The sequence below is a fragment of the Cryptosporidium muris genome, genomic scaffold (assembly GCF_000006515.1).
Source record: "Cryptosporidium muris RN66 scf_1106632373453 genomic scaffold, whole genome shotgun sequence".
NCBI classification, from domain to species: Eukaryota; Apicomplexa; class Conoidasida; order Eucoccidiorida; family Cryptosporidiidae; genus Cryptosporidium; species Cryptosporidium muris.
Genome location: NW_002196570.1, coordinates 950,921 through 974,155, shown reverse-complemented (window position 1 = coordinate 974,155; position 23,235 = coordinate 950,921). Strand labels below are relative to the sequence as shown.

Here is a 23,235-nt window from a genome sequence, read left to right as displayed (position 1 = left end):
CACTTTTGAGCTCTAAAACTACAATATGAGTGCTACTATTAATAAAGAAAATTTTTTAATTCTATCTGAGAAACACAAATATTATAATGAATATGCTGGAATAGGCACACCTGATATTAGCACAAGCCCAGGGACACCTTCACCAGATTCACTAGAAGTTAGTACTATGTCATCTCTCTGGACATATAAAACTAAGCTGGATAGAATCGAAAATACTATTGATTATATTAAGCGTGAATACCTTTCTGAGATATCTAGTTTGCAAGATAGGTATAATTTAGCCACTCTTGATACAATGGAAACAAATATAAAGGAGCTACGAAAAAAGTATAATTTAATTTTTTCAAAGTATGAGGAACACCAAATAAATAAGATCATCCAGATAACTAAAAAATCGCAAGTATCTCTCATAAATATACAGAATTTAGTTGATAAAATAACACGACGTAATCAGGAAACTGAAATTGAGCAGAACTTTAGATGTACCACTGAATTGAGTAAACTTGAGTTGGAGATTGAACTAGAAACTTTAAAATTAAGGTTGGATAGAGATATCAAATTTAATATATATCTTACAGTTTGTAATGACAAATTGAGAGAAAAATATAAGGAGTTATCAAAAATATATGATACACTTGAAATGTATCATGAAAGTAAAAGTAATTATTTGAGAAAAGAAAGTAATGAGACATATAGAACCGGAGATAGTTTATTAAATAGAGATTTATCAGATAATCAGAACATAATAGATTTATTGGTTTTTGAAAATGAGCTGCAAGCTGAAATACTGGGATATTTTAAAAACCTAAAATTAGTATTTTCCGAAAGTTGATATTGTATATAGATTAATTATATATTATAAAATTGTGCATTATTTATAAGTTAGGTAAATATCATGTAAATTTATTGAGTATTTGCATAAAGTTACTGAGTATCTCATACTAAACAAGCACATCTGGTTCTTTTACATCTTTTGGCGGTATATACACTCCACTTTTAAAAATACACTTAGTATTATATGAAGTAGATGTATTCCATAACTTCATAATTCAAGTGAAATGGTTGAAGCTGGGGCCAATAGAAGGGCTAAAAGGTATGCATTAGAGATACGTCAGTGGCTTGATAGCCTACTTAACGATTCAGATTTATTGGAGTGCATTGAATTCGAATCAGAGTATACCGTTGAAGGTCTATCAAGAAAGGTCAAAGAATATAAGAAGGAGAATGATTTATATAAGAAGGAAATTGAAGATTTGAACCTTAAGGTACAAGAAGCATCGGAATTTATGTTAAATAAGAATCGTTTATTAAGTATTACTCAAGAATACAGTGATTACAAGAGCAATATGACAGCTAAATTATACGAAGAAAGTAGGAAATATGAAGAACAACAAGAAAAACTAATAGGAATGGAACTTCACTATGCTAAGTTGGAAGGAGTCAATAACAGTTTGTCGAAAATGAATGAAGATCTAAGGTACAATTTAGAGAAAAAGACTAAGGAGATCCATAACATTCTACAGGAGAAAATTAATACTGATAACTCCTTGAAAAGAATAGAGAGTGAGATGAAATTTAAGATAGATAAATTGATATATGAAAAGAATGAATTAGAGAAGCAGAATAGTGAACATTTAAATATACTAGAAATAAACAAGAAGGAAATAGAGAATATTTACATGCAAGATTTGAAAGAGAAAGATTTACAAATACAAGGGCTCCACGAAGAATGTTCTCACAATAAATTTCGTATTACAGAACTTGAGAGATTATTGAAGATGGCTGAAAATGAGCAATTAGTTGCTAGAAACTACCGTTCATTGATAGAGCAATACAAGCAAAGATTACAAAAATTGGAGAATGTAGAGAAAAATTATTCAGAGCTACAAGATAAATGTAATAGCCTTGAAAAAGTTACCAAGCAGCAAAATGAGAGATTAGAAGAGGCTCAAACTTGGTTAGAAAGGATGATTGAATTAGAACAAATTAATAATACGATTTCTCAACAATTAAAACAATGGGAAACTATGGCATTAAAGTATACACAAAATCTAAATTTTAAACAAGAGAGTAGTAATAGTAATGGCACAAATGATCTAGCTCTTGACACTTTAGATAGATGTGGAGATACTGATGATAATCCCGTAAAAAGTGAAAATTCATATAGTACTATCTCACCAACTAGTGTGCTTAGTGCAATTTTTGAATTCCAAAGGAGATATCAGGACATTGTTGTTTCTAAAGCAGTATCCGACTCGGCAAAAATTGAGCTAGAAGATAAACTTAGGAAACTAGAAGATGAACTACAAAACAGCCAGAGAGATCTTAAACAATTGAAAGATGAATTAAATATAAAAAGAAGAGAATACAATAAACTACTAGAAAATAGCAAAAAACTAGAGTGTGAACTAAAAATTGCAATGGAATGCCTATCAAAAGAAGGGAAGTTTGGAAAACCAAACCCTAATCTCTTGAATGATGAAAACAATATTAATAAATTGGCATCAAATACAGAAGTAGATTATACTGGAAGAGATATAAGTGAAGTAAAATTATTAGAAGAGAAGATGAAGATTATTACTCATTTGGAGAATGAATTAAAGTTGAGGAATGATGAGATTAAGGCTTATTGGAGTATTAGAGTTGCTTATGACACCTTAGCTCAAGAGAGAGATTCACTCGTTGAATCTTATAGCATGTTACAATCACAAAATAATGACCTAAAACAGCAACTTTTGCTGATAAATGACAAACTAAAGAAAGCTGACAAAGACTTTAATGAAGCTAATGTGGTTTTAAGTAGAGAGGACTTGAGAGATGTGGAAGAAAGATACCAACAGGAACTTCAGCGTAACAGAACTTTGAATGAGTATTATATAACGGAAAAGAATAACTTGATAGATGTCATTGCAAATATCCTTGGATGGAGAATAGAGATGACCTGTGTTGAAGGTGGTCTAACCGCCTATAAACTATCTAATATATTTTCGCAACATAGTGGGGAATTGGTGTTTGTTATACGTCCAGCACCTACAGTTAGAGGCAGTATTTCTACTCATATCCAATCACAAAGCTTATCCCAAAGTAATGTGACAAACTCAGCACTTCTTATAAATGAGACCGTCGCGGCTGAGATGGAAGAACAGCTTACTCTAGATTTCATTGGTTATTATGCACACAAATTCGAAAACGATCCTAATTGGGCATTGCAGCTAACTGCAACTCAGTCATATCCAGCTTTTATGTCTTATACATGCTTAGAGGAATTTCATCACATTAGACTTCCCAATTCGGATAACCCAGAAGAATAATATGCAGATTTTAAGACTCAGACAGTATAGTACAGCTCTAGATACTAGTCACTAGTAATATTTACTAGAACATAATTCAAGAGTCAAGCATATATTATTAAAGTATAAATATTGTACTTGCTCACCAATGAGAGATTTTGCAATTAGTTATCTCCTAATGATAGGTGAACAAAACGTAATTATTAATATTGCATCCCTGGGTATACGCCGAAATGGTACATGACTTGCTTCTACATTAATGGCATAACCATCATGAATCAGACAATAGGAGAAACCTTTAGACGAGACAAGGTGGATGCTCCAAACTAGCAATGTTTAGCAGAAAAGAGAATGTAACCGTGCAATAGAAGTAACTCCCTTGGGAAAGTTCAAAGCTGAGCACCAACGATCACGTTTATACTTTCATATTGCATCATTAAATACGAGATAATGGGATAAGTAGCCATAATAACTCGACTCAAACAATGCACTATTAATAATAAAGTTAGTATTGACTAAGAATCTTTCTAGAGGACTTCCAAAGGTTTCAAGTACTTCTCTCCCAATTAGACAATACATATACATTACAATAATGCCCCCTCCCGCTACACCGTTTTTAGCGCTTTTTGAATAATTATGACGTTTGGAAGCTTAATAGCATACACTAGAGTTTATCTATTTAGTAATGATACGTTCAAGAAGATGTAGGAGTACTAATTTGACGGATATAAGACCTAACTTGAAGAAAAGTAGGGTTTCACGCGAGAATTTTGATTATAGACACTTGCCCTTGCAAAGGTTGAAGCAAAGGTTACTTAATCTAGATGATAAATCTACTGATACGAGGAAGATAGCTATTGAACTGATAGAGGCAGATCTAAATTTAATAAAAGAGCTGTTTGGTGGGCATGTAACTATGTCGATTAACTACTTTCAAGTTCTGAAGGAAGATAAGGTTTGCATGAGAAGTGAGAACAAAGTGGGATCTCAACAAATCCTGCAGAAAATAGAACTTATAGGAAATCAATTATCCCGTGATACTTCAACCAGTGATTTCCAAGTATCATATGGGCAGAATCAGGATTTTGAACGGAGATCAGAAAGCAATGAGATATTATTGAATTCGCAAGTACAAAGCCAAGTTGAAACAAAAGCTTTAGAGAGTTCACTTTATCAATATCAAAATAAAGAATATTCTAATCAAATAAAAGGGAATGGGGATCAACAATTGCATAGTGAATCAATCCAATCCTTGGTAAGATGTGAAGATTATAAATATGAAGCTAATCATTACCCAAATAATAGATCTCTAACTTCAAAATATACTGAGCAATCTACAACACAGCAGGAACATAGAATCCCAAATCAGAAGGATATGGGAGTACTTCAAAATAAAGTATATGGGCAGTACCAAATAAAAGAAATAAGGTACAGAAATATAGGGAAGATGACAGACAATATGAACTCAACGCAAATAGATATACCAATACAACAGAACACAGAAGTGCAAAATTGCACTGAGGATAAAAAAAAGAAAGTTCACAAAAGTGAACTAGCAGTAGATCCATTTCAGCCTCAAATTCGTCCTTCTAAATCGCATAAGCAAACCCGTAGTTACTATTCTAATTTCGATTCAAATAGCAATTATTATCTAATCCCCAAGTTTCCAAATGTAACTGGGAATGTACCTACTTATATACATTCTCAGGATTCTCCCCTGTTGCAGAACTTTATCCCAATTCAAACTAATATGACACCTGCATTTGCACAGGGAGTCATACTGAATAACCAAGGACCTGATATAAACCAAGAAATTCCTGTTAATATACACCCTAATATAAATAGAAGTGGATATCGAATAAACCCAAGTTCAAATATGGGTTTTCCCCTTGATTCTTTAAACTATGAAACAACAGGCTCCTTAACATCAAACAAGCTTTGGCACAATACCTATACCCAGAACATCTCTAGAAGCTGCACACTGCCTTCTTCGAGTTATAGTACAGTATTTCCAGTACAAAACTATGTCTTGAACCCACAGAATGTGCACCATGAAGGTTTAGATACTTCAGAAACATTTAATTCCACGAATTTAATGGGGCGAAACAAAATCTCCTCTACAGTTCCACTTTTAAATGTAACTTCTGAGTATACCTTAAATAAAGTGCCTAATGCTAATGTTCCAACCTGGAACAATTTCAGACATCCTTGACTTCTTTTAAAGGTATTCCATGCCTATATGAAGTTCAAGATCAATTCTTTAAATTCCGGTGTTTACTGTCATTTTGTTATTGAGGTTATATACTTACCAACTTGGTTTTCTTTTAGGTATAGAGAAGATAAGATACTACCTGCAATTTACTGGTTGTTGGTCAGGTTCAATATAAAGTGAGTAATTGTCGTGGTAATACTTGAAAGGTTATGTCAAGTACTTTGAAATTAAAGGAGATCGCTGAACTACTCAACTTCATGAACTTACGCGAGTTAATATGCAAAACGAATCAATATTAGAACAAACTGAAATTAGTGAGATTAGTGATGAACTTAACTATTATACTCAAACCAAGCTGAACAAATCTACAAAATTAACTGGAGAAGTAATGTTATTAAATATGAGATCAGGTTCTCATATTTGTATTCTAAAAATCAGTTCCATTTTTAATGGATACATCTTATATAAATGGAGTAGTCATTGATATTACAGATGTGGAACTAACGAATATAATAAGGAATGGTTATATGTTAGAACTTAGTAATAAGGATTTAGTAATACATTGTTTCAATCATAGCAAGCGATAATTTATACTGAATGAATATAAAAAGAATAGTTACAAATAATTTGAATTTGATATTTAAGTATAGAAGAAGGTAAAATATTGTCAAATTAAAGTGGTTGTTTGGTTGTATGAATGAGAAAAAATATAAGAGTATCCTAAATACCACAATCTTTAAGAAGCCATAACCAGAAGCAATTAATTTTACGATGCAACAATTTGAAGAGTAAATTTTGATATAATAAAAAGTACAAATTTAGTTCAAGTCTATTTTTAATTGCCCCATTTGCACTTAGAACATTTGATAAATCGGATTTTACAATACCATAGCTTTAAATAGTTCCTACACTAACTGAAATATAAAATCCAGTTGAGTATAACTTTTCAGAATCTAGAAGTGGACAATTAACTCAGGATTTTAGAATTTACAATTATCCCAACTTGCACAATAACAAAGTATCAATGTATGTCCACTACTGATGCTTGATGAGTCAATTTTGAAATTTGATATATTTGATAATTAAGCTCACAACGAATATTATCAGGACATTGTAGACGATTACAGCAATTATGTAAACATATATGGCACTTCCACTATACTATGTATTAGTAGTTATATTGGTTTGGATTTACTATTTGTATATACTTTATTGAAGAACTATACAGAATGTAACTAGGGCTCAAAAATTACCAATTGGAATTGTTCATATTGATACAAATAACTACAAACTGGTGTGAATTATTTAATTAGAATGCGTGGCATTAAAAAGAGTATGTGGTTCAAAGATTAGAGAGCTTTGCCAAAGTATAGTAGTCATGTGATTTCTGGAGCATTCAATAGTACTTTCATATTACTATTTAGGGCACTGAAATATTATACTTACTACATACAACTCACATCCTATGATGAGATATACTTCTAACTAATGAGTGAACATAAATATAGTAATGCTTTAGATATTATCATTGAAATTAAGAGATGTATGTTTGAAGAAACAAATGAAGTAATATATGATTATTATTTTGAATTGATAGAATATTTTAATAATGAACAAGAATCAAACTTAATGGAAAGTAGTGCATCTATAACTTCAGCTTTTTCTAGTAGCTGCTCTTGCTTTCCTTCTTTCACTACATTAATTTATGGATATATAGAATCGAATTATATAATTTAAATAACAATCCCATTTAACTTTCTATATAGTCCCAACTTCAGCTTATCTCCCAAAATATTAGAAACTAAACATTAAGAAAATATGGAAGACAAATCTAAATTCAGTAACTGCGTTAATACAATGGAATTTTATGGAGATAACCATACATATAAGGAAGTGTTTCATCCACATAATAACAATAAATTTAATTGTCCTTGCTATTTCTACACGAATAAAAACTTTATTTTAGACATTTTAGGATGAATTATTGGCAAAAAAACTATTACAAAAGTTATGAATTCATTGCTTAGAAATAGAGAAATACAATGAAGCTAAAGTATTATTTAATTAATTCAACAGTAATATATCTAATGGACACTACTTTTCTGATGAGTACTTGTAATCAAGTTTATTGGTGTTATGGTAAATTGAAGTATTAGACTATCTTCTTACAAAGATCTACTAATACTACTAGGACGATTCTCTAATGAATAAATTAACAGAATGAAGCTTCATATGGCTCAGTTGCATAGGAATGTGACTACTTCCGTAGTACTGAAACTGTACTAAATTTGCTTTATAGGTCTCCAGAGTTCAAGCAACATAAATATGGTCATGGATACTATAGCAAAATCACTATTTGGGAGTCTTTATTAATCAATAGGAAAAGATTTGTAAATTACTTAGAAGAGGATAAATATTGCTAAATGCAAGTGCAAATGTGCTTAAATATAGTTAATTAAAGATAGAACTTTTTACACATTAAAGTATTTATAGGACACATACCTCTTACTTAAGTATAAGAAATGCAAAATATTTTTGGATTGAATGTAAAGTTATCAAAGACTGTACTTTCTAAACCAGTAAGAAATCTGAATTTGCAATATGGATAGTTTAAAATAGACAATTACAGTACTCTAATACCAAAGATAAGTTGTACCAACGCAATACTTTAGAATGGGATAGTACTAACGATATGGAAACCAACGAAAAACAATATTCTGAAAGTTGCAATACTTAATTTTACTAGATATAATGCCCAAGAAGTCAAATTACACAAATCACCAATACAAGATTTCAGCCTAAGAAATGAGTGTTTAGAGCATAAGAAGCACAATTTAGTTATTTTGGTTAGTGACAACTATGAGACACCTATACTGACAATTAAACTTAAAGAATATGATGAAGATCAAGAAGCACTTAATATCAAGACTTTTCACTTATGTTGCAGAGAAACTTGTAGCTGCCTGTAGTCCTTATCATCCAATAGAGGACTGGAGTATACTGTTGCTTCTTTATTAACTATGAATAATCCTCAAATAAGTATTTAATATCACCCAATATTCTCTAACTTGGAAGAACTTCTCCTAAGATAGATAACTCCTATAAATATAAGAACCTATGATTTGAATATCCTCAAAATATTGAGTACAACACAATTAGAGGTTGCTAACTTACCTCATCACATCATTTAACCACCACTGGCCTGAATTTAAGATTGAGTTCAAGTGTAAAATTACAAATTTCAATAACTACAATATCTTCTCTACTATCTAGATAAATTATCTTATAGAAATATAGAACTCTACTATATTCTAGTTAGATTTGTATGTAACACCAAAGTACCCTACTATATATATTGTTATATAGCAAGAAATGAATAGTTAATTTTAAGAAGAGAAAATCATCTCCACTTGCCATCAATGTCGCGTTCCTTCTGATTTGACCACATAGTGCGACGATTCTGGGTATTACTACGCGTTATACTTGGTCCATCACTTTTATTCCCAACTTGTCCAGACTTATTGCTATCCCTACTGTTCATCCTTCTTAGATCAATAAAATTGACATCAGTGTTTGGATTCATTCTCCTCGTGGTGCCATTTGTGCTGTGTGTACTGTGTATATTACCTTTAGAAAACTCATCTTTGTATAACTTCCGTCGGTTACCTATAAAAAGGGAGTTCGTGAGATATTCCAAAATAGAATAGCTAACTGAATCATACTGACGTGCAAATAATAATGTCAATCATCATTATCTGGGGAAATAGAAATAGAGATATTGCTATTACCCAAGTCAAATTTCAAATCACTTTCAGTCAGTAGTCAAATACTTTGTTGAAGAGCACTATTAGAAAGTTAATTATAAGAGAGTATCCATCTAAACTAAACTTACCTTGGTTAATAGCTATGTCACTTTGACCTCGCCCCTCATGACTTGTATTTGCATATTGTTGTTTAAGCTTTGCTTCAATTTCTTCATCACGCTTACGTTGGATCTCTATTTGTTTCTGCATTTTAGACCTCTTTTCCTCTAAAAGTCTACTTTCTTCTTCTTTTCGTCTCTGTTCATCTTCTTTTTGTTTCCTTTCAATATATTCATTTCTTCTCACCTTAGCTCTTGCAATCTTCATCTCCTTTATCTTTTTAATACAGCGATACTTCTGACTTTCTAGCTCACGCTTTAGTTCATCTTTGCGAACTTCAAGCTGAGCTTCTTTCCATTTATTTAAGTATGGTAATAGGTTCTTTAAAAGTTCACGTTCGCTACGTGCCTCTTTTCTAGCTGTATTTAATTCAATTTGATATCTCTCCTGTAAATTTTCATTCAAAATCTTGTCTTTAATAATAGTCTCTTCTCTCCACTTTCTTAAAAGAGGTATCTCTTCTGTTCTAAAGGCTCTAGCAAGATGATCAAGACGTTTAGCTTCCATTTTCCTTTGACGGATCCTTTCTTGTCTCTCAAAGTTACATTGTTCTTCTTGGAGTTTCTCCAAGTCATCATACTGTATCCTTCCTTCCATCAAGTCATCCAAAGTGATGTCATCTAAAGCTTTACCTTTGATAGTTGTTTTACTACTATTTGCTGTATGCTTCAAAACCAGTTTTTTTATAGTCTCTAACATATTTTGACACGCTTCAATTTTTCCACGTCTTATTTCCTCTCTTTGCCTTGCTTCTTCTCTGCGTCTACGATCTTCTTCACGCTTCTGAATCTCCAAAAGCTCCTCTTGTGCCTTTGCCTCCTTCTCCTGTCTCTTCTTATCTTCTTCAACTCTTCGAAGTTCTTCCCTACGCTCTTTCCTTCTAAAACGAATTTCCTCAATGCGCTTATCCATAGTTGCCATTTCAATTGGTAGTCTCCTACCTACCATTTGAGATATCTTTGTATATTGATTAGAAACGCCCCCTGAGATATTTTCAGTATTTAGCTTGCGCATTAATGACTCTAATTTGAATGCATATATTGCAATATCAATATTCCACTTGTTCATATATATGTTATTTATACCCTTATCATGGCTATATATACTTCTTCTAGCATAGTCTATTCTTAGTTGAATTAAAGATGAATTAGATAGTTGGACCAATAACTTCTCAGTTTCTGTCCAAGGAAGAAACTCATTGGGACATATTTCCTGTAAAAACTGATCAATGCTTATAGATGAATATACACGGGATATCAAAAGAAATAACTTCGTTAGAGCTGTAGACTTTAATGGCCTTACATATTCTCTAAAATCCTCATCTGCACTTTGTAATGAAGTAAAATACCTGTGTGTATTGATGCATATCTTCAGTGTATTTGCTTTACCTTCAATAACATCATACAATTCACGACATATTGGGCTTGCCAGTTGCAAGATTCCCTTGGATAGTAGCATTGCCTTTAAAATTTCACGATTTGGGATATAAGGGGATCCAAGGAGAAGTGCTGCCCTTTTAACCTGGTCACTATGTGTAAATCCATCGCATATAGAAGATAGTGAAAGTGCAACCTGAGTTACTGTCTTAGATTTATTTAGAGTAGTCATACTATTTTCGCTCAGTGGAATAGATAGTGTAGCTAGGACAACAGTTGAGGCCATCTTTCCAAGCTCAGAAGATGACACATTCTTCTTAAATTGTTTTAGATGGAGAAAATATTTCATATGCGCCAATGCATGAAATGAATAGTTTTCTGTTAACAAAAACATTTTGCTCAGTATGTCATAATATAAAGCTATCCAACGCAAATAAGTTGGTCTCACCTTCATTGACAAGGCCGACATATCCAATCCATGTGAAACAGATGCTAATACTCCAGATGGTACCGACATATTAGTACCCGAAAATACGAAGTTTCCTGGATTAGAAGTATATGTAATTCCACTTGAATGATATTTACCAATTATTGGATCATGTTGAAATAAACCCAAATGAAAGATCTCTTCTGCTGTCATGAAGCATTCATTCCATAAAGATAATTTAGCTGCTCCTCTCAGTTGCACAATACGGGTCTCTAAATGGCACTCCGGTCGCAACATCAATTCTATTTCTGGCTTATGACGATTTGTAATTAGTAACTGGTAGTGACTGCGTAGTAATTCACATAAAGTCTTAAACTCACTTGCTCTATTGTGTTGCCAGCAAAATTCCAAGGCTTTTTGTGCTGTTTCATGATATGTCCTTTCAAGCTTTGGTGTTAATCTAATTATGTCTAATATCATCTTATATGTCTCCCACATAAATCTTAGTGTCTCATGCAACTTCTTCTCTTTTGCTCCTCTCCTTTCAATCTGCAGGCTTGCCAGTAGTAAACTTTCTGGTGTTTCCTCCTGCTCTAAATTCTCTCTAATTAGACTTGGATCCATACAATCAGTACACTCATTCTTAACACTTTGTAATTGTTCTTCTGCACGGTTTCTGAACTCTACTATTACCTTCCCAAGAGACCCTACATTAGACTGATGGGTAACATAACGATATTGATGTAAACCTTCGCGAGCCATACGAGGACGTTGTAAGTCAACAGAAAGTGCTATATACTGTATCATCATCAATTCTTGCGAAGAATCCCATCCATGTACTCTAAATCGGCGGTGATTTACAACAGAATGAAGTAGCTGTAATGCTGTTTCATCTTGTCCTATTGAGCGAAGTTCCTCAACTCGACGAATAGCATTCTCAGGCTTGTGGAATGTAAGCATCGAGCAGAAAGCGTATAATCAGCGCTATATACAATTTATTAAAGGTGAATAAAATATAATGACAAGAGTGCAAATCTTGTTTGTTGGAGAATGTTTTAACTTCTTACCCCTTCAGCTTGGTACGTGTAAAAAAAAAAAATTAGCGCTATGTAATATACGTCTCGGTACCAATTAAGCCGTCTATACACTTTTAGTCAAAAGATAAATTGCAAATAGTAAATGACACGAAACTTCTTGAGGAACTAAAATATCGAGACATTCTCACTAATCTGTGTATCTTGAATTTCACGCTTACTATATAATTTTTGTTTAGCAGTAGCTTAAGATACAATTTTGCTTCCTATAGTGTAGATCTTAAATGTACATCGGCAATACTTGTGAATCTTCGTAGATAGCATATAAATTAGCTACAAGTAATATTGGTAGTTAATATTACAGAGGAAATGAATATATATTACTGCTTTTCTATGGGTATTGATTTACACATTCATCTTCCCCCTCTCGAGGAAATTTCCTAATATTAGTCATAACAAAGAAATATAGTCTTCAAAGTGGTTCTGTGATTATGACTGGAGAGTTTTTCTATGATATGGGTAGTCGCAATATAGAAATAGAAGATAAGATTGGTGCGTTACAAAATGACTTTACATCTAATTCAAGGAGTAAATCTACAGCTGCAAGAGTATAGTTTAATTCAAAGGGGATTTTTTTCAGGAAAACTTTCATTTAGAGTTTGATCTACTATTTGAAAACTATGGATAGGATGATGAAATAAGTATATATCAGTTTGAATCTAAGAAACATTAAATATTCTAGTCACAAGCCTCTGGAATGACAATATCGAGAAATCTTGTAGAATGTTGTAGTTTGTTTAGTAGTCAAGACTTCTCCAAAATGATAATTTCTAAAAGCTTCTGTCGAAGATTCTTTCATTTGAAATGTGTATACCTATGCAATATTTCAGAATATAAATGGAAATACTCATATTGCAAACCAGGTCTGGTATAACTCTTGTAAATATGGAAACTCAAATTGTGGGAAATTCATTAAATATTACCATCCAATTTACAAAGTACTTTCATACAAAATGTATTTTTGGATATTCCTTGAATAATATATCTAATAAATTTGTTTGGACTTTAGAAAGAGTAAGTAATGTTTCAGAGTACTATCCATTTACTTATTCTGATATTAGAAGACCACAAATAAGTGGAATACTGGAAAAACTACCATTTAGAGATTTTGAAAAGGTTGAATCTTTAGAGTTTTCTTATAAACTATATAAAGTATATAGATTTAAATTTATTTAACCATCTCACTTTTGTTTATATACTATTGAATTATTTGCTTAAAGAAAGAATAAAAGGTGGAGAAGATATTAATAAAAGACTTACTTCACCGAAGCTGGGAAAACCAGACTCTCTGTATAACTGTATTAGGTATTGCAGTAGTTTCCGTGTAAATTGTCTATACATAGATTTGAAGGAAATTACTGAAAGTGCTTGCATTTGTTATTCATATATACATGAGGAAGTTATAAACAATAAAAACTCTTGTTCTTTTTTATCTATCAATTTTAAGGACATAAACTTAGAGCTGAAAAAAAAAATACATCTTCAAATACAAAAATAAATATATGAAAACTACTAATCTCATTTTGAATATGGCAAAATATGTAAGTTCTCTTATTTAAGATCAGAACATATCCTTGGTCGTTTCCAGGTCAATGCAAAGATTGGTTGACCTTTAGCATTGAGATTTTAAATAAAGTGGGTATAAATCAATTCGTAAAAGTATATACATGAAATTATTGAAGAACTCAGCTAAGTCTTCGTAGTTTCTAATTAGTGAGGATATATTCCTTAATAAATGCTTGTATAATGAGATATGTTTACCTGAAACTTGTCAGAATAGTGCTATATTGATGCAATCCAATAACTTGATTTGTGCATTAGAAGAGTTAACACAAAAGGAATTTTGCAAAAATTACCCATTCTCAACAAAAGTGATTTTAAATAATACGGTAATCGGAAATACTTTGAAAATAGTTACTATAGGCGACAGGGAACTTGGAGTATTTACAACCAGATTAATTCAGAGGAGTTTTTATTATTAAATATATTGGTAAAGTCTTTTTAACAGATGATTTTGTGAGTAAATATGAGGAGTACAAGAGAAGGGATCTCCAAATGAATACTTCAGTTATACTTAATGATAGAAACAAATTAAATGAACCTGTACAATAACTTAATATTAAAACAAAAACATTGGTACTGCATGGAGACTAGAACAGGACTTATTATAGATAGTACCTATAAATGAAATATTAGTAAAATTAATAAATCATAACTGTGTTCCAAATTGTGTAGCACAGAAATGGATAGTCGATAAACAATATCGTATCAAAATATTTGCTTTAAGAGACATCGAACCAAACGAAGAACTCATATATTACTATTCAATTGTAGCTTATGATATAGGCTTTCAATGAAATGTAATTCTTCAAAATGCAGAGGACATATTGGAATAGATCAAACTAAAATTCTAGGGGAACTAACTCAAAAAAGGAATAAACTATGCAATATTGATTCAAACTGCTCTCTAACCTCTTTCCAAGTATTATATAAGTATTTATTTGAAACTTCTCTATTAAATAAGGAGTTACTCAATAACTTGGAAGTTTCATATAATTATACTTGCACACAAGTTTCTAAGGAATCATTACAGGGAGATTTGCTTGAATCTTCTAAAGTGATCAATCATAGGATGAAATTAATGTCTATTCACAATGAATTATTATATAAATATTATAGTGAGTTACAAAGTTATCTTTTGAAGGATTTGCCACTTTAATCTTTTGATTTTAGTTATCCAAATATCCTTTATATATACTCATTATTGTATTTTGATCGTCCCGGAATATTTGAGGATTGGTATCTTAAGAAATCTAAAGCTATGATTTATATGAAGAAACAATGGGCAATATTGTCATTTTCTGTAAACTGTAACGAAGATTTCTTATTTTCAATGAAAAAGCTATATATACCTAGTCAGATTGAGAACTCTAGAAAATTCTTGTGTAGAAGGCTCTCTGTACAGGTTTACAGACACATTTGCATGAAATTAGATTAATGCAATTCCTACTCAATATTTTAGTACTTATTAGACAATAGCATTAGTGATTATTGTTCTATTTACAATTTACCGGGTAAACTAGTAATATGTGATTGGCATCACACCTTAATTCATAAGCAATGCATGAATTATAACAATAAAAGTCTTAATACAAAGCCTAAACGCCCAAGATCTCCTCTAAGTATATATGAACTAAATTAGAAGGAGCCTTAGTCTGTTTTTTCGTGTAAAAATTGTTTAAATGATGATATCTTCTTTCACTGTAAGTACTCGACTGAACTTTCTTATAAAAACTGCAAGATGATTTTTCTTAAAAGACAAGATATCGCTATTCTCTTTATTTTACAATTATAATAATTAAAGTGAAAGGACAGATGTAGTACCTAATTTAGTAAATAATCCAGATTCTAGTATTCTACACGTATAATTTTTATACTTCCAATCTTCAACTATATACTTTAACAGTTTTAGCTTCATTATTTTCTAAAGCTGTTCCATAGACCAACTATTTGCCTATATTTCTCTTTCACTAACTAATTTCTTTACATAATTTACTCTATATTTAGCTTTTTTCATCATTAGGATCATTTATTCCACCTTCTGTAATTGCAAATGCAGTATCTCCTTCCGGTAAATTGGGTGAGTCATATATTTTGCATATTCTAGTTTCTGCACGCCCCTTCTTTAGGTATAATCTTGTCTGTGAAGCATGTGCGATTATATTGCCCCCAATTGGTACTTTATCATTTTGAAATATTGCAGCCATTGCATCTACTTTCGACATAACCTGATTAGTAATGATTACTGCAACTCCAAAGGTATCAGCAATCTTCTGCAGCCCACGTAAAAATTGGCCTAAGTGGCTCTGTCTTGATGCTAATTCACCTCGTCCATTATATTCAGATCTGTATAGTGCTGTAGCACTATCAACAATCATCAATGCGAATCTTGACTCAGACATCATTGCAACAGCTGACTGAAGTAAGTCCATTTGATGTTCTGTATTGAAACCACGTGCATATGCTATATTATCTAGGCAGTCAGATGCATTCAATGAGAATCTCTCAGCTATTTGTACAATCCTCTCTGGACGAAATGTACCTTCAGTATCAATCCATAAACATTTACCTTCACCACCATTATGTTCAACTGGTAGTTGACAGGTAACTGCTAATGTATGACAAAGTTGAGTTTTCCCTGTTCTAAATTCTCCAAAGATCTCAGTTATATTTCCAGTCTCAATCCCACCCTGTAAAAGTCTATCGAGCTGTTTAGAACCAGTTGTAAATCTTATCAAGTTTGTTCGTGCTTGAAGATACTCTGATCCACTACAAAATCCCATAGCAACTAAATCTTTACATGCTGTTTTAATTTTTTCACACTTTTGTTCACTTATACCCTTTATACATAGCAAACTTCTTTTAGGAGCATAAGCTAAACACTCTACTGTATGGTATCCATTTTCTCGTAATAGATCCAAATCTCTTTTCGTAAGACCACTTGATAAGAGATGCTCCAATTTTAAAGGACCATTACTATTTTTCTCAGTATTTTCATCTATATTTGCTGAAATAAATTCTGTTACATCTGAGCTGCTATTTACGTTAATTATTGACATTAATTACCTAGTTTAAAGCTAATATTCAATTGAATAGGGATTTGAAAAGAATTATTTTACATAATACTTTAAACCAAAGCCAGGCCAATAGTATGCATGCGAGGGGCGTTGATACCCCACGTAACGGCGGTATTATTTGAGAAGGTACTACACGAAAATTGTAGATTATAAAATTATAATATAAAAGAAGCAAAGTTATATAAAGATACCTTCAATAAAATGAAAAAAAGTTTAATCTATCTAAGTTTTGCATTCTTTAGATTCCTATTAATAACATAAGAACAAAGGTTAATAATAACTGAGCAATAATGCATATTAAATTGTGAGTTAGTGCACTATTGGCCTTACCGGTGCATTTATTTTTTAGACATATACATTTACATATATCCAACAGACATAGACATGCTTTTATGATCTATGATTAATATGTATCTGCACCACCTCGTGCACGAGCAGAGTTATATAGGCAATCAATAAAACACGTAATTTGTGTTTTTTTTTTATAACACTAAAAATAACGAGAGCTCCACTAGCTGCATCATTTATTTCAGATAATAATATACATAAACTCATACCCATTTTGCTGAGTGAAGCCATTATATATATATATATATATATATATATATAGGAAATTCTTGATAAGGTATGAAGGCAGGTGGTAGTAATGCTGATGACAACATTGGAAATAGGCATATTCACAAATCACAAAACCTGGCTATTATATATAAGATGGCTGATTCAGAGAGTTATGACCACGAACAGTCACTTCTAGTACCACGGACAAGAAATGGACATCAACAATACCAAAATCACTCCAGCAGTATATCTCAACTTCAGGATAGATTTGATGGAGCTAATAATAATACTCTGCAAATGGGAATAATACCATCCTCTAAAATTTTTAATGACCACAATACGTCTAATAATAGTATATGTAATGCATGCAATTCTTCAAGTGGTTCTGGAACAGCTGTATCTTATTGTACTTGTAACAGTGGTACTGATGGCTCTCTGTATATGTATGAGTCGGGTCCAGCAAGTACCGACCAACAGTGTGTTTCTCTCCCACTTATTCCTTTACATTCTAATAATGTTAAACACTCTGGATCCAAAATAAATGATGAAAATTGTAATAATGGTCAGTTATTGTTTAATCAATCTCACACAATGAGTGTAGGTAACATTATGCAAAGTAGTTCCTTGCTAGTATCTGGTTATATGAATGGTACACCGGCTCAATCAAATAGTAGAAAAATTCTAGCTAGGGTTAGAGAGCTTTGGTTAAGTCATATTATGGATGGGTTGCCTAGAAAAATAGCAGCTTTCATACTACAAAGGCATGGAAACCAAATTCCCTATGATAGACAATTCTGGTCATATGCATATAAAACAGGTCGCTTGCATCCTGCAGAAGAGCAAGTACAAAGGCAGCTGAATGAAGGTATTCAGTGCCTTAATCGCTTTATTCAACAGCTACTTAAAGCATGTACTATTATGAGACAGAATATGACTAGACAACAACAGAATATAGGGAAAACATACAATATCCACCGTGTGAGTTCTAAAGGATATAGCAAAGATGATATATTCTCTCATATTGAAAATAGTCACAATAGCCATAGAGATAATAATCGTCTGAGTGAAATAAATAGGGATGGATGTTCTGAAACTGGTGATGAAGTAGAAAACAATCTGCATGAGGATGATGAAGATGGTCCAGTAGCAGATATTCCACTGGACTTGACAGATGAATATTTAGCTAAATGGCTTGATGGGAAAAATGCAGTAATCATTAGGAAACTTGTAAATGGCGATCGAGATGTACAAGCTATAGATCTTCCTTCATGTTTAAATAGTGAAAATTTAGATAGAGCACTTAGATTTGGAGGTTTATTAGTTCGAATACCACCTTACAACCAAAAAAGTTATGAATATTTCAATCTGCTTTCTCCAGGTAGAGGAGATACAAGACATACTCAGCTTGTAATACCTGATGGAGAAAGAGATATTGATGTAAAGAAAAGTAGAACTTCACTTGCTCTTCCAGATTTCCTTATTGAAGATATCCCACTGCCAAAAGTTTGCGTTTTTCAAATTGAAGCAAAACTCGAGCTATTATTATTATATAGAGGATGTTCTTCAAAAAGACCACATACAAAGAGGCCACGAAATTCATTTAGCCACTTATATCATCCCACTCCAATTCCCCCTCACTTATCTCATCACAATACCAATGCAATGGATACTCAGCTTCAGGCTCCAATTGCACAGTTTTTGCAACAGTCTCAGAATGACACCTCTACTCCCAAATCTCTTGTATCAACTCCATCTACAATGTCATCAATACCCTCGCCAAATTATTGCAGTAATTCGGCAATACAGCCAGCTCAGATAGCGAATCCTAGGTGTAATGTCTCATTTTACTACAGTAGTCGTAGCGAAGCAGTTCGTCTAGATACAGATTCTCCACAGTCTGGAAGAAGGCGTCACAACATTCATAATAGTAATAATGCTGGAATCCTGTTAAATACATTAGTCCATCCAAATATTAATCAATGTTCTGAAGAAATTATTCACCCCTTGCCGTCTACTTGCTATGGACCTATTGTAAATACAAGAAACAATGGTGGAACATCTACAAATTCTGAAATATCCAGTGGTAGATGTTCTGATCCTTATCATATTCAGTCTTGGGGAAAAGGTGATCCAGAGATGGAATTCTTAAATAATTTCACACAGCAATCATATTCACAGTGCCAACCTACAGAAGTAGCAAATAAAACAAATCAAAACTTAAGTAATACCCAACATCCTTCTCTTTCTTGGACTGGAAATGAAAGTTAATTTCTATTTTTTTAGGCTGATAAATCTTAAAGTAACTTGGATACTATCAACAATATATACAGTTATTTGATAATCTTTTGCATATATCTATCCAATATATCCATCTTAACTCTAGATTCAGCTGTTATGTTGAAGTCTGTAATGGCTTTATAGCAATTATAGATTAAATAAGTGAATTTGAATTAAAAATAGTAGGGATAGTTCTACAAATCCAATGGAAATCAAAATTTTTTGCAAGAATTGTGTTTTTCACATAAATAATGGGCCATAAAGATGCATTTGTAAGAAAAGTTAGTTTAATATCCTAAATAGCCCTACAAATTCTGGGCCTTCTAAACAGTTCTGCTAAATAGTAAATATGAAAAGATATCATTAACATTGATATAATTGCAGTAGCAAGGTATATATATAGGACAATTCAAGAATACATGTAATATTATGAGTTATTCCAGGATAAGGTCAAGTAAGAAACAGGTTTTTCATATAATCTAGCCTTTAGAAATAGTAGGATTGACAAAAAGATATATAAATGAAATATCTTCTTTTCATTATTAATGAGTCTCTACATTTGTAATAAGATAATAAGACAATCCTCTGTATAGAATTCTATAATATAAAGTTAAGCTATTTAAGTAAATATCAATATTTCAACTTCTTAATAGCTTGTTAGAGTAAAAAAAATCAATATATTGAGGAGAAACTTTTCAAATTTGCCCTAGTGTTAATAATATTTCAAAGTATTTCAATGTAACTCTTTTTTTTTTCTCTTAGATATTACCCAATTCAGATATCCAGAAATCTATTAATTATTACCTACATTCATCATTTTCTTTATCAATATTTTGCTTTCCTTATTGTAATTATTCTTCATATTTAATATAAGATTTCTTAATTTTATAAAGCACTCTATATCATCCTGATGTACCTGCGCTCTCGATGAGTTAATTGGCAAAACAATATCTTTGTTATGTTCCTGTGATTCTCTTATTCTATCTTTGTCATCACATATATAATTATTTTTAGAGTATTCAATATTAATAAGAATTAGGGATAACCTTTCCAAAGCTTCATCATATTTGTGATCTTCAAAGTAAGCAGTAGCGCTTCTATAAATTGCCTAATTTAAATTGTATAAAACAAGTTAAATTTAATATTAGTCTTAAATAAAGACTTATATTTAATAATTTCTCACCTTGATATTTTTAGGATCTAGATCAAGCACAATTCTACAATGAGTTTGAACATCGTTGTATATCTGAATAAACATCATAAATTTGTCGAATTTTTAATAATAAATATCTCACACACCTTTAACTTCAGTTTGCAAGCTGCCATATTTAGGTGAACTCTTATCTTTAACCTTTGCAGCTCTTTCTCCTCTTCAAAAGTTTCAGGAAACGTATAGTCAATATATATAAGAGCATTCATGTATTCAGTAATAGAGCCTTCATAATCATTCTTTGCAAACAGAATATTCCCTTCCTAAAGTAAGTTTTATAGAATATATTGCAAATATTTAGTGGTGAAAGTTACACATTACCTTACAAAAGAGTCCAATAGCTTCTAGCTTTTCTTCTGTTCTCCGCTCATAAAGCTCTCTTTCCTTTGATCGATCATGAAAACAACCAGTACTTATATTAATATGATCCTTGTATATACTATAATTTTCAAGTATGTCCTTGCAGAATTCATAAGCTTCTGAAGAGGTCTTCATTAAAGACTAATATCAGAAAGTATACCTAATCTTAGCGCTTGATATTACAGTTTTTGGTTAGCCAGGTATCGTGGGGAGTAAATAAATTTGGACAAAATTAGTATAAGTTTTATATGCATTGATAAACATCAGACTAAAATAATATCACAGATATTTTTAGATAAGCAAATAAAATTTAGAATAATGACTACCTATCCATATAATGGTGATGGAACGCTTTCTATTTTGCCCTTTGATAAGCTCAGCTTTGATACAAATTGCTCAGGTATTACAAATTCATTCCAATCACCTTCTTCATCTCCTGGAGTTAGCAAATTCATTTCACTCGATTTGCTACTGTAGATTTCAACTTGTTTACTTTCTTCAGACACATATATGTCTACTTTATTGCATTTATCGATCGAAATTGTAGGTACAATCCCAGTAACCTGAATAGTGATATTATCACAGTTTACAATCTCAACAGAGGCAATCACACTATTCACTAGAAGTATACACCCTACGCAATTATCAGCTATTATACTATTTACCTTGGTCCCTATAGATATTTTACTATTTTGGCAGCATCTAACTTGTACTTTATTCTTTATGTTACCTTCTTTCAACTCAATAATATCTTTTGAATTAGTGAAATTCTCCACTATATAAGTATCCTTTTGTAACTGTACTAATGGGTCTCCATTAGGTGCAACTTCTCTAAAAGTTTTCTTTGTTACCATTTCTAGTAATAATTAATAATTCCCTAAGGTATGTAAACCTACAAATAATTGGAAAGTTGCTCAAAACGTGTGCAAAAACGATATTACCGCCTTAAATTGCAGATTTAACTCACTATAACAAATTACACAGCGCCTTATAATTGATACCAAAGTTTCGCTGGGAATTAGGTAGTTTATTAAGCATAGAAATTTATAAAATCTCTTTTTGAAAGAGTTTTCCTACATTTTGGACATCTTTGTTTTCTTTGTACTAGGTTTCCTGCACAACTTAGGCATAAGTGATGACCACAACGGGTGATAACTATAGGAGTTTTAATATTTGGTAGACAAGGAACATGAGATGTAGCTCGGCTCATAATATTATCCCAATCATCTAGACAAATTGGACATGTAAATTTTGCAGCTTTCTCCTTTTCAGTTTGTGTGAGTTCTAATGGAGCATGAACTGTAGAATTTCCACTTAGTGTAGAGCTTGGATTAACTATATTGCTTATAAAATTTAGTAGATTAGAGTATACACCAAAAATTGGGAAATCTTTACTTATATTAGAAGTTTGATGTAAAGAATGAAAGTTACCTGACCTGTTGAATGTAGCTTCATTTATTCCAATAATTTGAACATCTTCAGTAGATGATTCTTCATCAGTTACTAAAGTAGAATTCTCAACTTCTACAATATTCCTATTTTCGCTCCTATTTGCATTGTAGCTTGCTTCTGGTGTTACTCTATTTGTAGGGGCTCTATGATTCCTACTACTTTCAAATATTTCTTCACATTCTATCTCAGCTACAGAATTAGTTAGTTCTTCCTCACTATCAGAACTTAAAATAACTAGATCTGATTGTTCTGTCATAATCAATGAATTCCCAGGTAGCTGCTCTACTTGAACTTTTCTTAGTTTTCTAGTTTGCCTACACAATTTATTTGTACTACACTGTAAATTTATCATTATAGATGCCTCTCATTATTTAATTACTGGTATTCAGCAAAAAATTTGACTGGACAATTTTTCACAA

The 23,235-nt window shown here is 31.8% G+C and overlaps 9 protein-coding genes and 1 pseudogene across 9 annotated transcripts, besides 5 other annotated features; 5 read left to right on the top strand and 5 right to left on the bottom strand.

The window, feature by feature from the left end:
• Nucleotides 1-25: 25 nt before the first annotated feature.
• Nucleotides 26-832, top strand: CMU_041570 (uncharacterized protein; the record flags this gene model as incomplete). The annotated part of the gene is made up of 1 exon (XM_002139398.1): nt 26-832. One exon carries the CDS (start codon nt 26-28, stop codon nt 830-832), a length of 807 nt encoding a protein of 268 aa, XP_002139434.1.
• A 12-nt stretch (nt 833-844) lies between these two features.
• Nucleotides 845-866: a sequence feature (AT_rich).
• Nucleotides 867-1,058: 192 nt separating this feature from the next.
• Nucleotides 1,059-3,311, top strand: CMU_041560 (uncharacterized protein; the record flags this gene model as incomplete). Its single annotated transcript, XM_002139397.1, has 1 exon — nt 1,059-3,311. One exon carries the CDS (start codon nt 1,059-1,061, stop codon nt 3,309-3,311), a length of 2,253 nt encoding a protein of 750 aa, XP_002139433.1.
• A 664-nt stretch (nt 3,312-3,975) lies between these two features.
• On the top strand, nt 3,976-5,502 carry CMU_041550 (uncharacterized protein; the record flags this gene model as incomplete). The annotated part of the gene is made up of 1 exon (XM_002139396.1): nt 3,976-5,502. One exon carries the CDS (start codon nt 3,976-3,978, stop codon nt 5,500-5,502), a length of 1,527 nt encoding a protein of 508 aa, XP_002139432.1.
• A 3,400-nt stretch (nt 5,503-8,902) lies between these two features.
• Nucleotides 8,903-12,550, bottom strand: CMU_041540 (uncharacterized protein; the record flags this gene model as incomplete). Its single annotated transcript, XM_002139395.1, has 2 exons — nt 9,395-12,550; nt 8,903-9,168 (listed from the first exon to the last, which is right to left on the bottom strand). Exons 1-2 carry the CDS (start codon nt 12,186-12,188, stop codon nt 8,903-8,905), a joined length of 3,060 nt encoding a protein of 1,019 aa, XP_002139431.1. The 5' UTR covers nt 12,189-12,550.
• Nucleotides 9,544-9,609: a sequence feature (A-rich).
• A 469-nt stretch (nt 12,551-13,019) lies between the features above and the next one.
• CMU_041530 lies at nt 13,020-15,665 on the top strand (annotated as a pseudogene).
• Nucleotides 14,980-15,000: a sequence feature (AT_rich).
• Nucleotides 15,666-15,885: 220 nt separating the features above from the next.
• Nucleotides 15,886-16,941, bottom strand: CMU_041520 (Rad51 protein, putative; the record flags this gene model as incomplete). The annotated part of the gene is made up of 1 exon (XM_002139394.1): nt 15,886-16,941. The coding sequence occupies one exon, from the start codon at nt 16,939-16,941 to the stop codon at nt 15,886-15,888; it is 1,056 nt and encodes a 351-aa protein (XP_002139430.1).
• A 164-nt stretch (nt 16,942-17,105) lies between these two features.
• Nucleotides 17,106-17,127: a sequence feature (AT_rich).
• A 411-nt stretch (nt 17,128-17,538) lies between these two features.
• Nucleotides 17,539-17,568: a microsatellite.
• Nucleotides 17,569-17,586: 18 nt separating this feature from the next.
• Nucleotides 17,587-19,785, top strand: CMU_041510 (uncharacterized protein; the record flags this gene model as incomplete). Its single annotated transcript, XM_002139393.1, has 1 exon — nt 17,587-19,785. One exon carries the CDS (start codon nt 17,587-17,589, stop codon nt 19,783-19,785), a length of 2,199 nt encoding a protein of 732 aa, XP_002139429.1.
• An 802-nt stretch (nt 19,786-20,587) lies between these two features.
• CMU_041500 (uncharacterized protein) lies at nt 20,588-21,499 on the bottom strand (the record flags this gene model as incomplete). Its single annotated transcript, XM_002139392.1, has 4 exons — nt 20,588-20,902; nt 20,978-21,040; nt 21,094-21,267; nt 21,326-21,499. The coding sequence occupies 4 exons, from the start codon at nt 21,497-21,499 to the stop codon at nt 20,588-20,590; spliced, it is 726 nt and encodes a 241-aa protein (XP_002139428.1).
• A 191-nt stretch (nt 21,500-21,690) lies between these two features.
• Nucleotides 21,691-22,218, bottom strand: CMU_041490 (uncharacterized protein; the record flags this gene model as incomplete). The annotated part of the gene is made up of 1 exon (XM_002139391.1): nt 21,691-22,218. One exon carries the CDS (start codon nt 22,216-22,218, stop codon nt 21,691-21,693), a length of 528 nt encoding a protein of 175 aa, XP_002139427.1.
• A 176-nt stretch (nt 22,219-22,394) lies between these two features.
• Nucleotides 22,395-23,168, bottom strand: CMU_041480 (zinc finger, C3HC4 type domain-containing protein; the record flags this gene model as incomplete). Its single annotated transcript, XM_002139390.1, has 1 exon — nt 22,395-23,168. The coding sequence occupies one exon, from the start codon at nt 23,166-23,168 to the stop codon at nt 22,395-22,397; it is 774 nt and encodes a 257-aa protein (XP_002139426.1).
• Between the last annotated feature and the right edge of the window lie 67 nt (nt 23,169-23,235).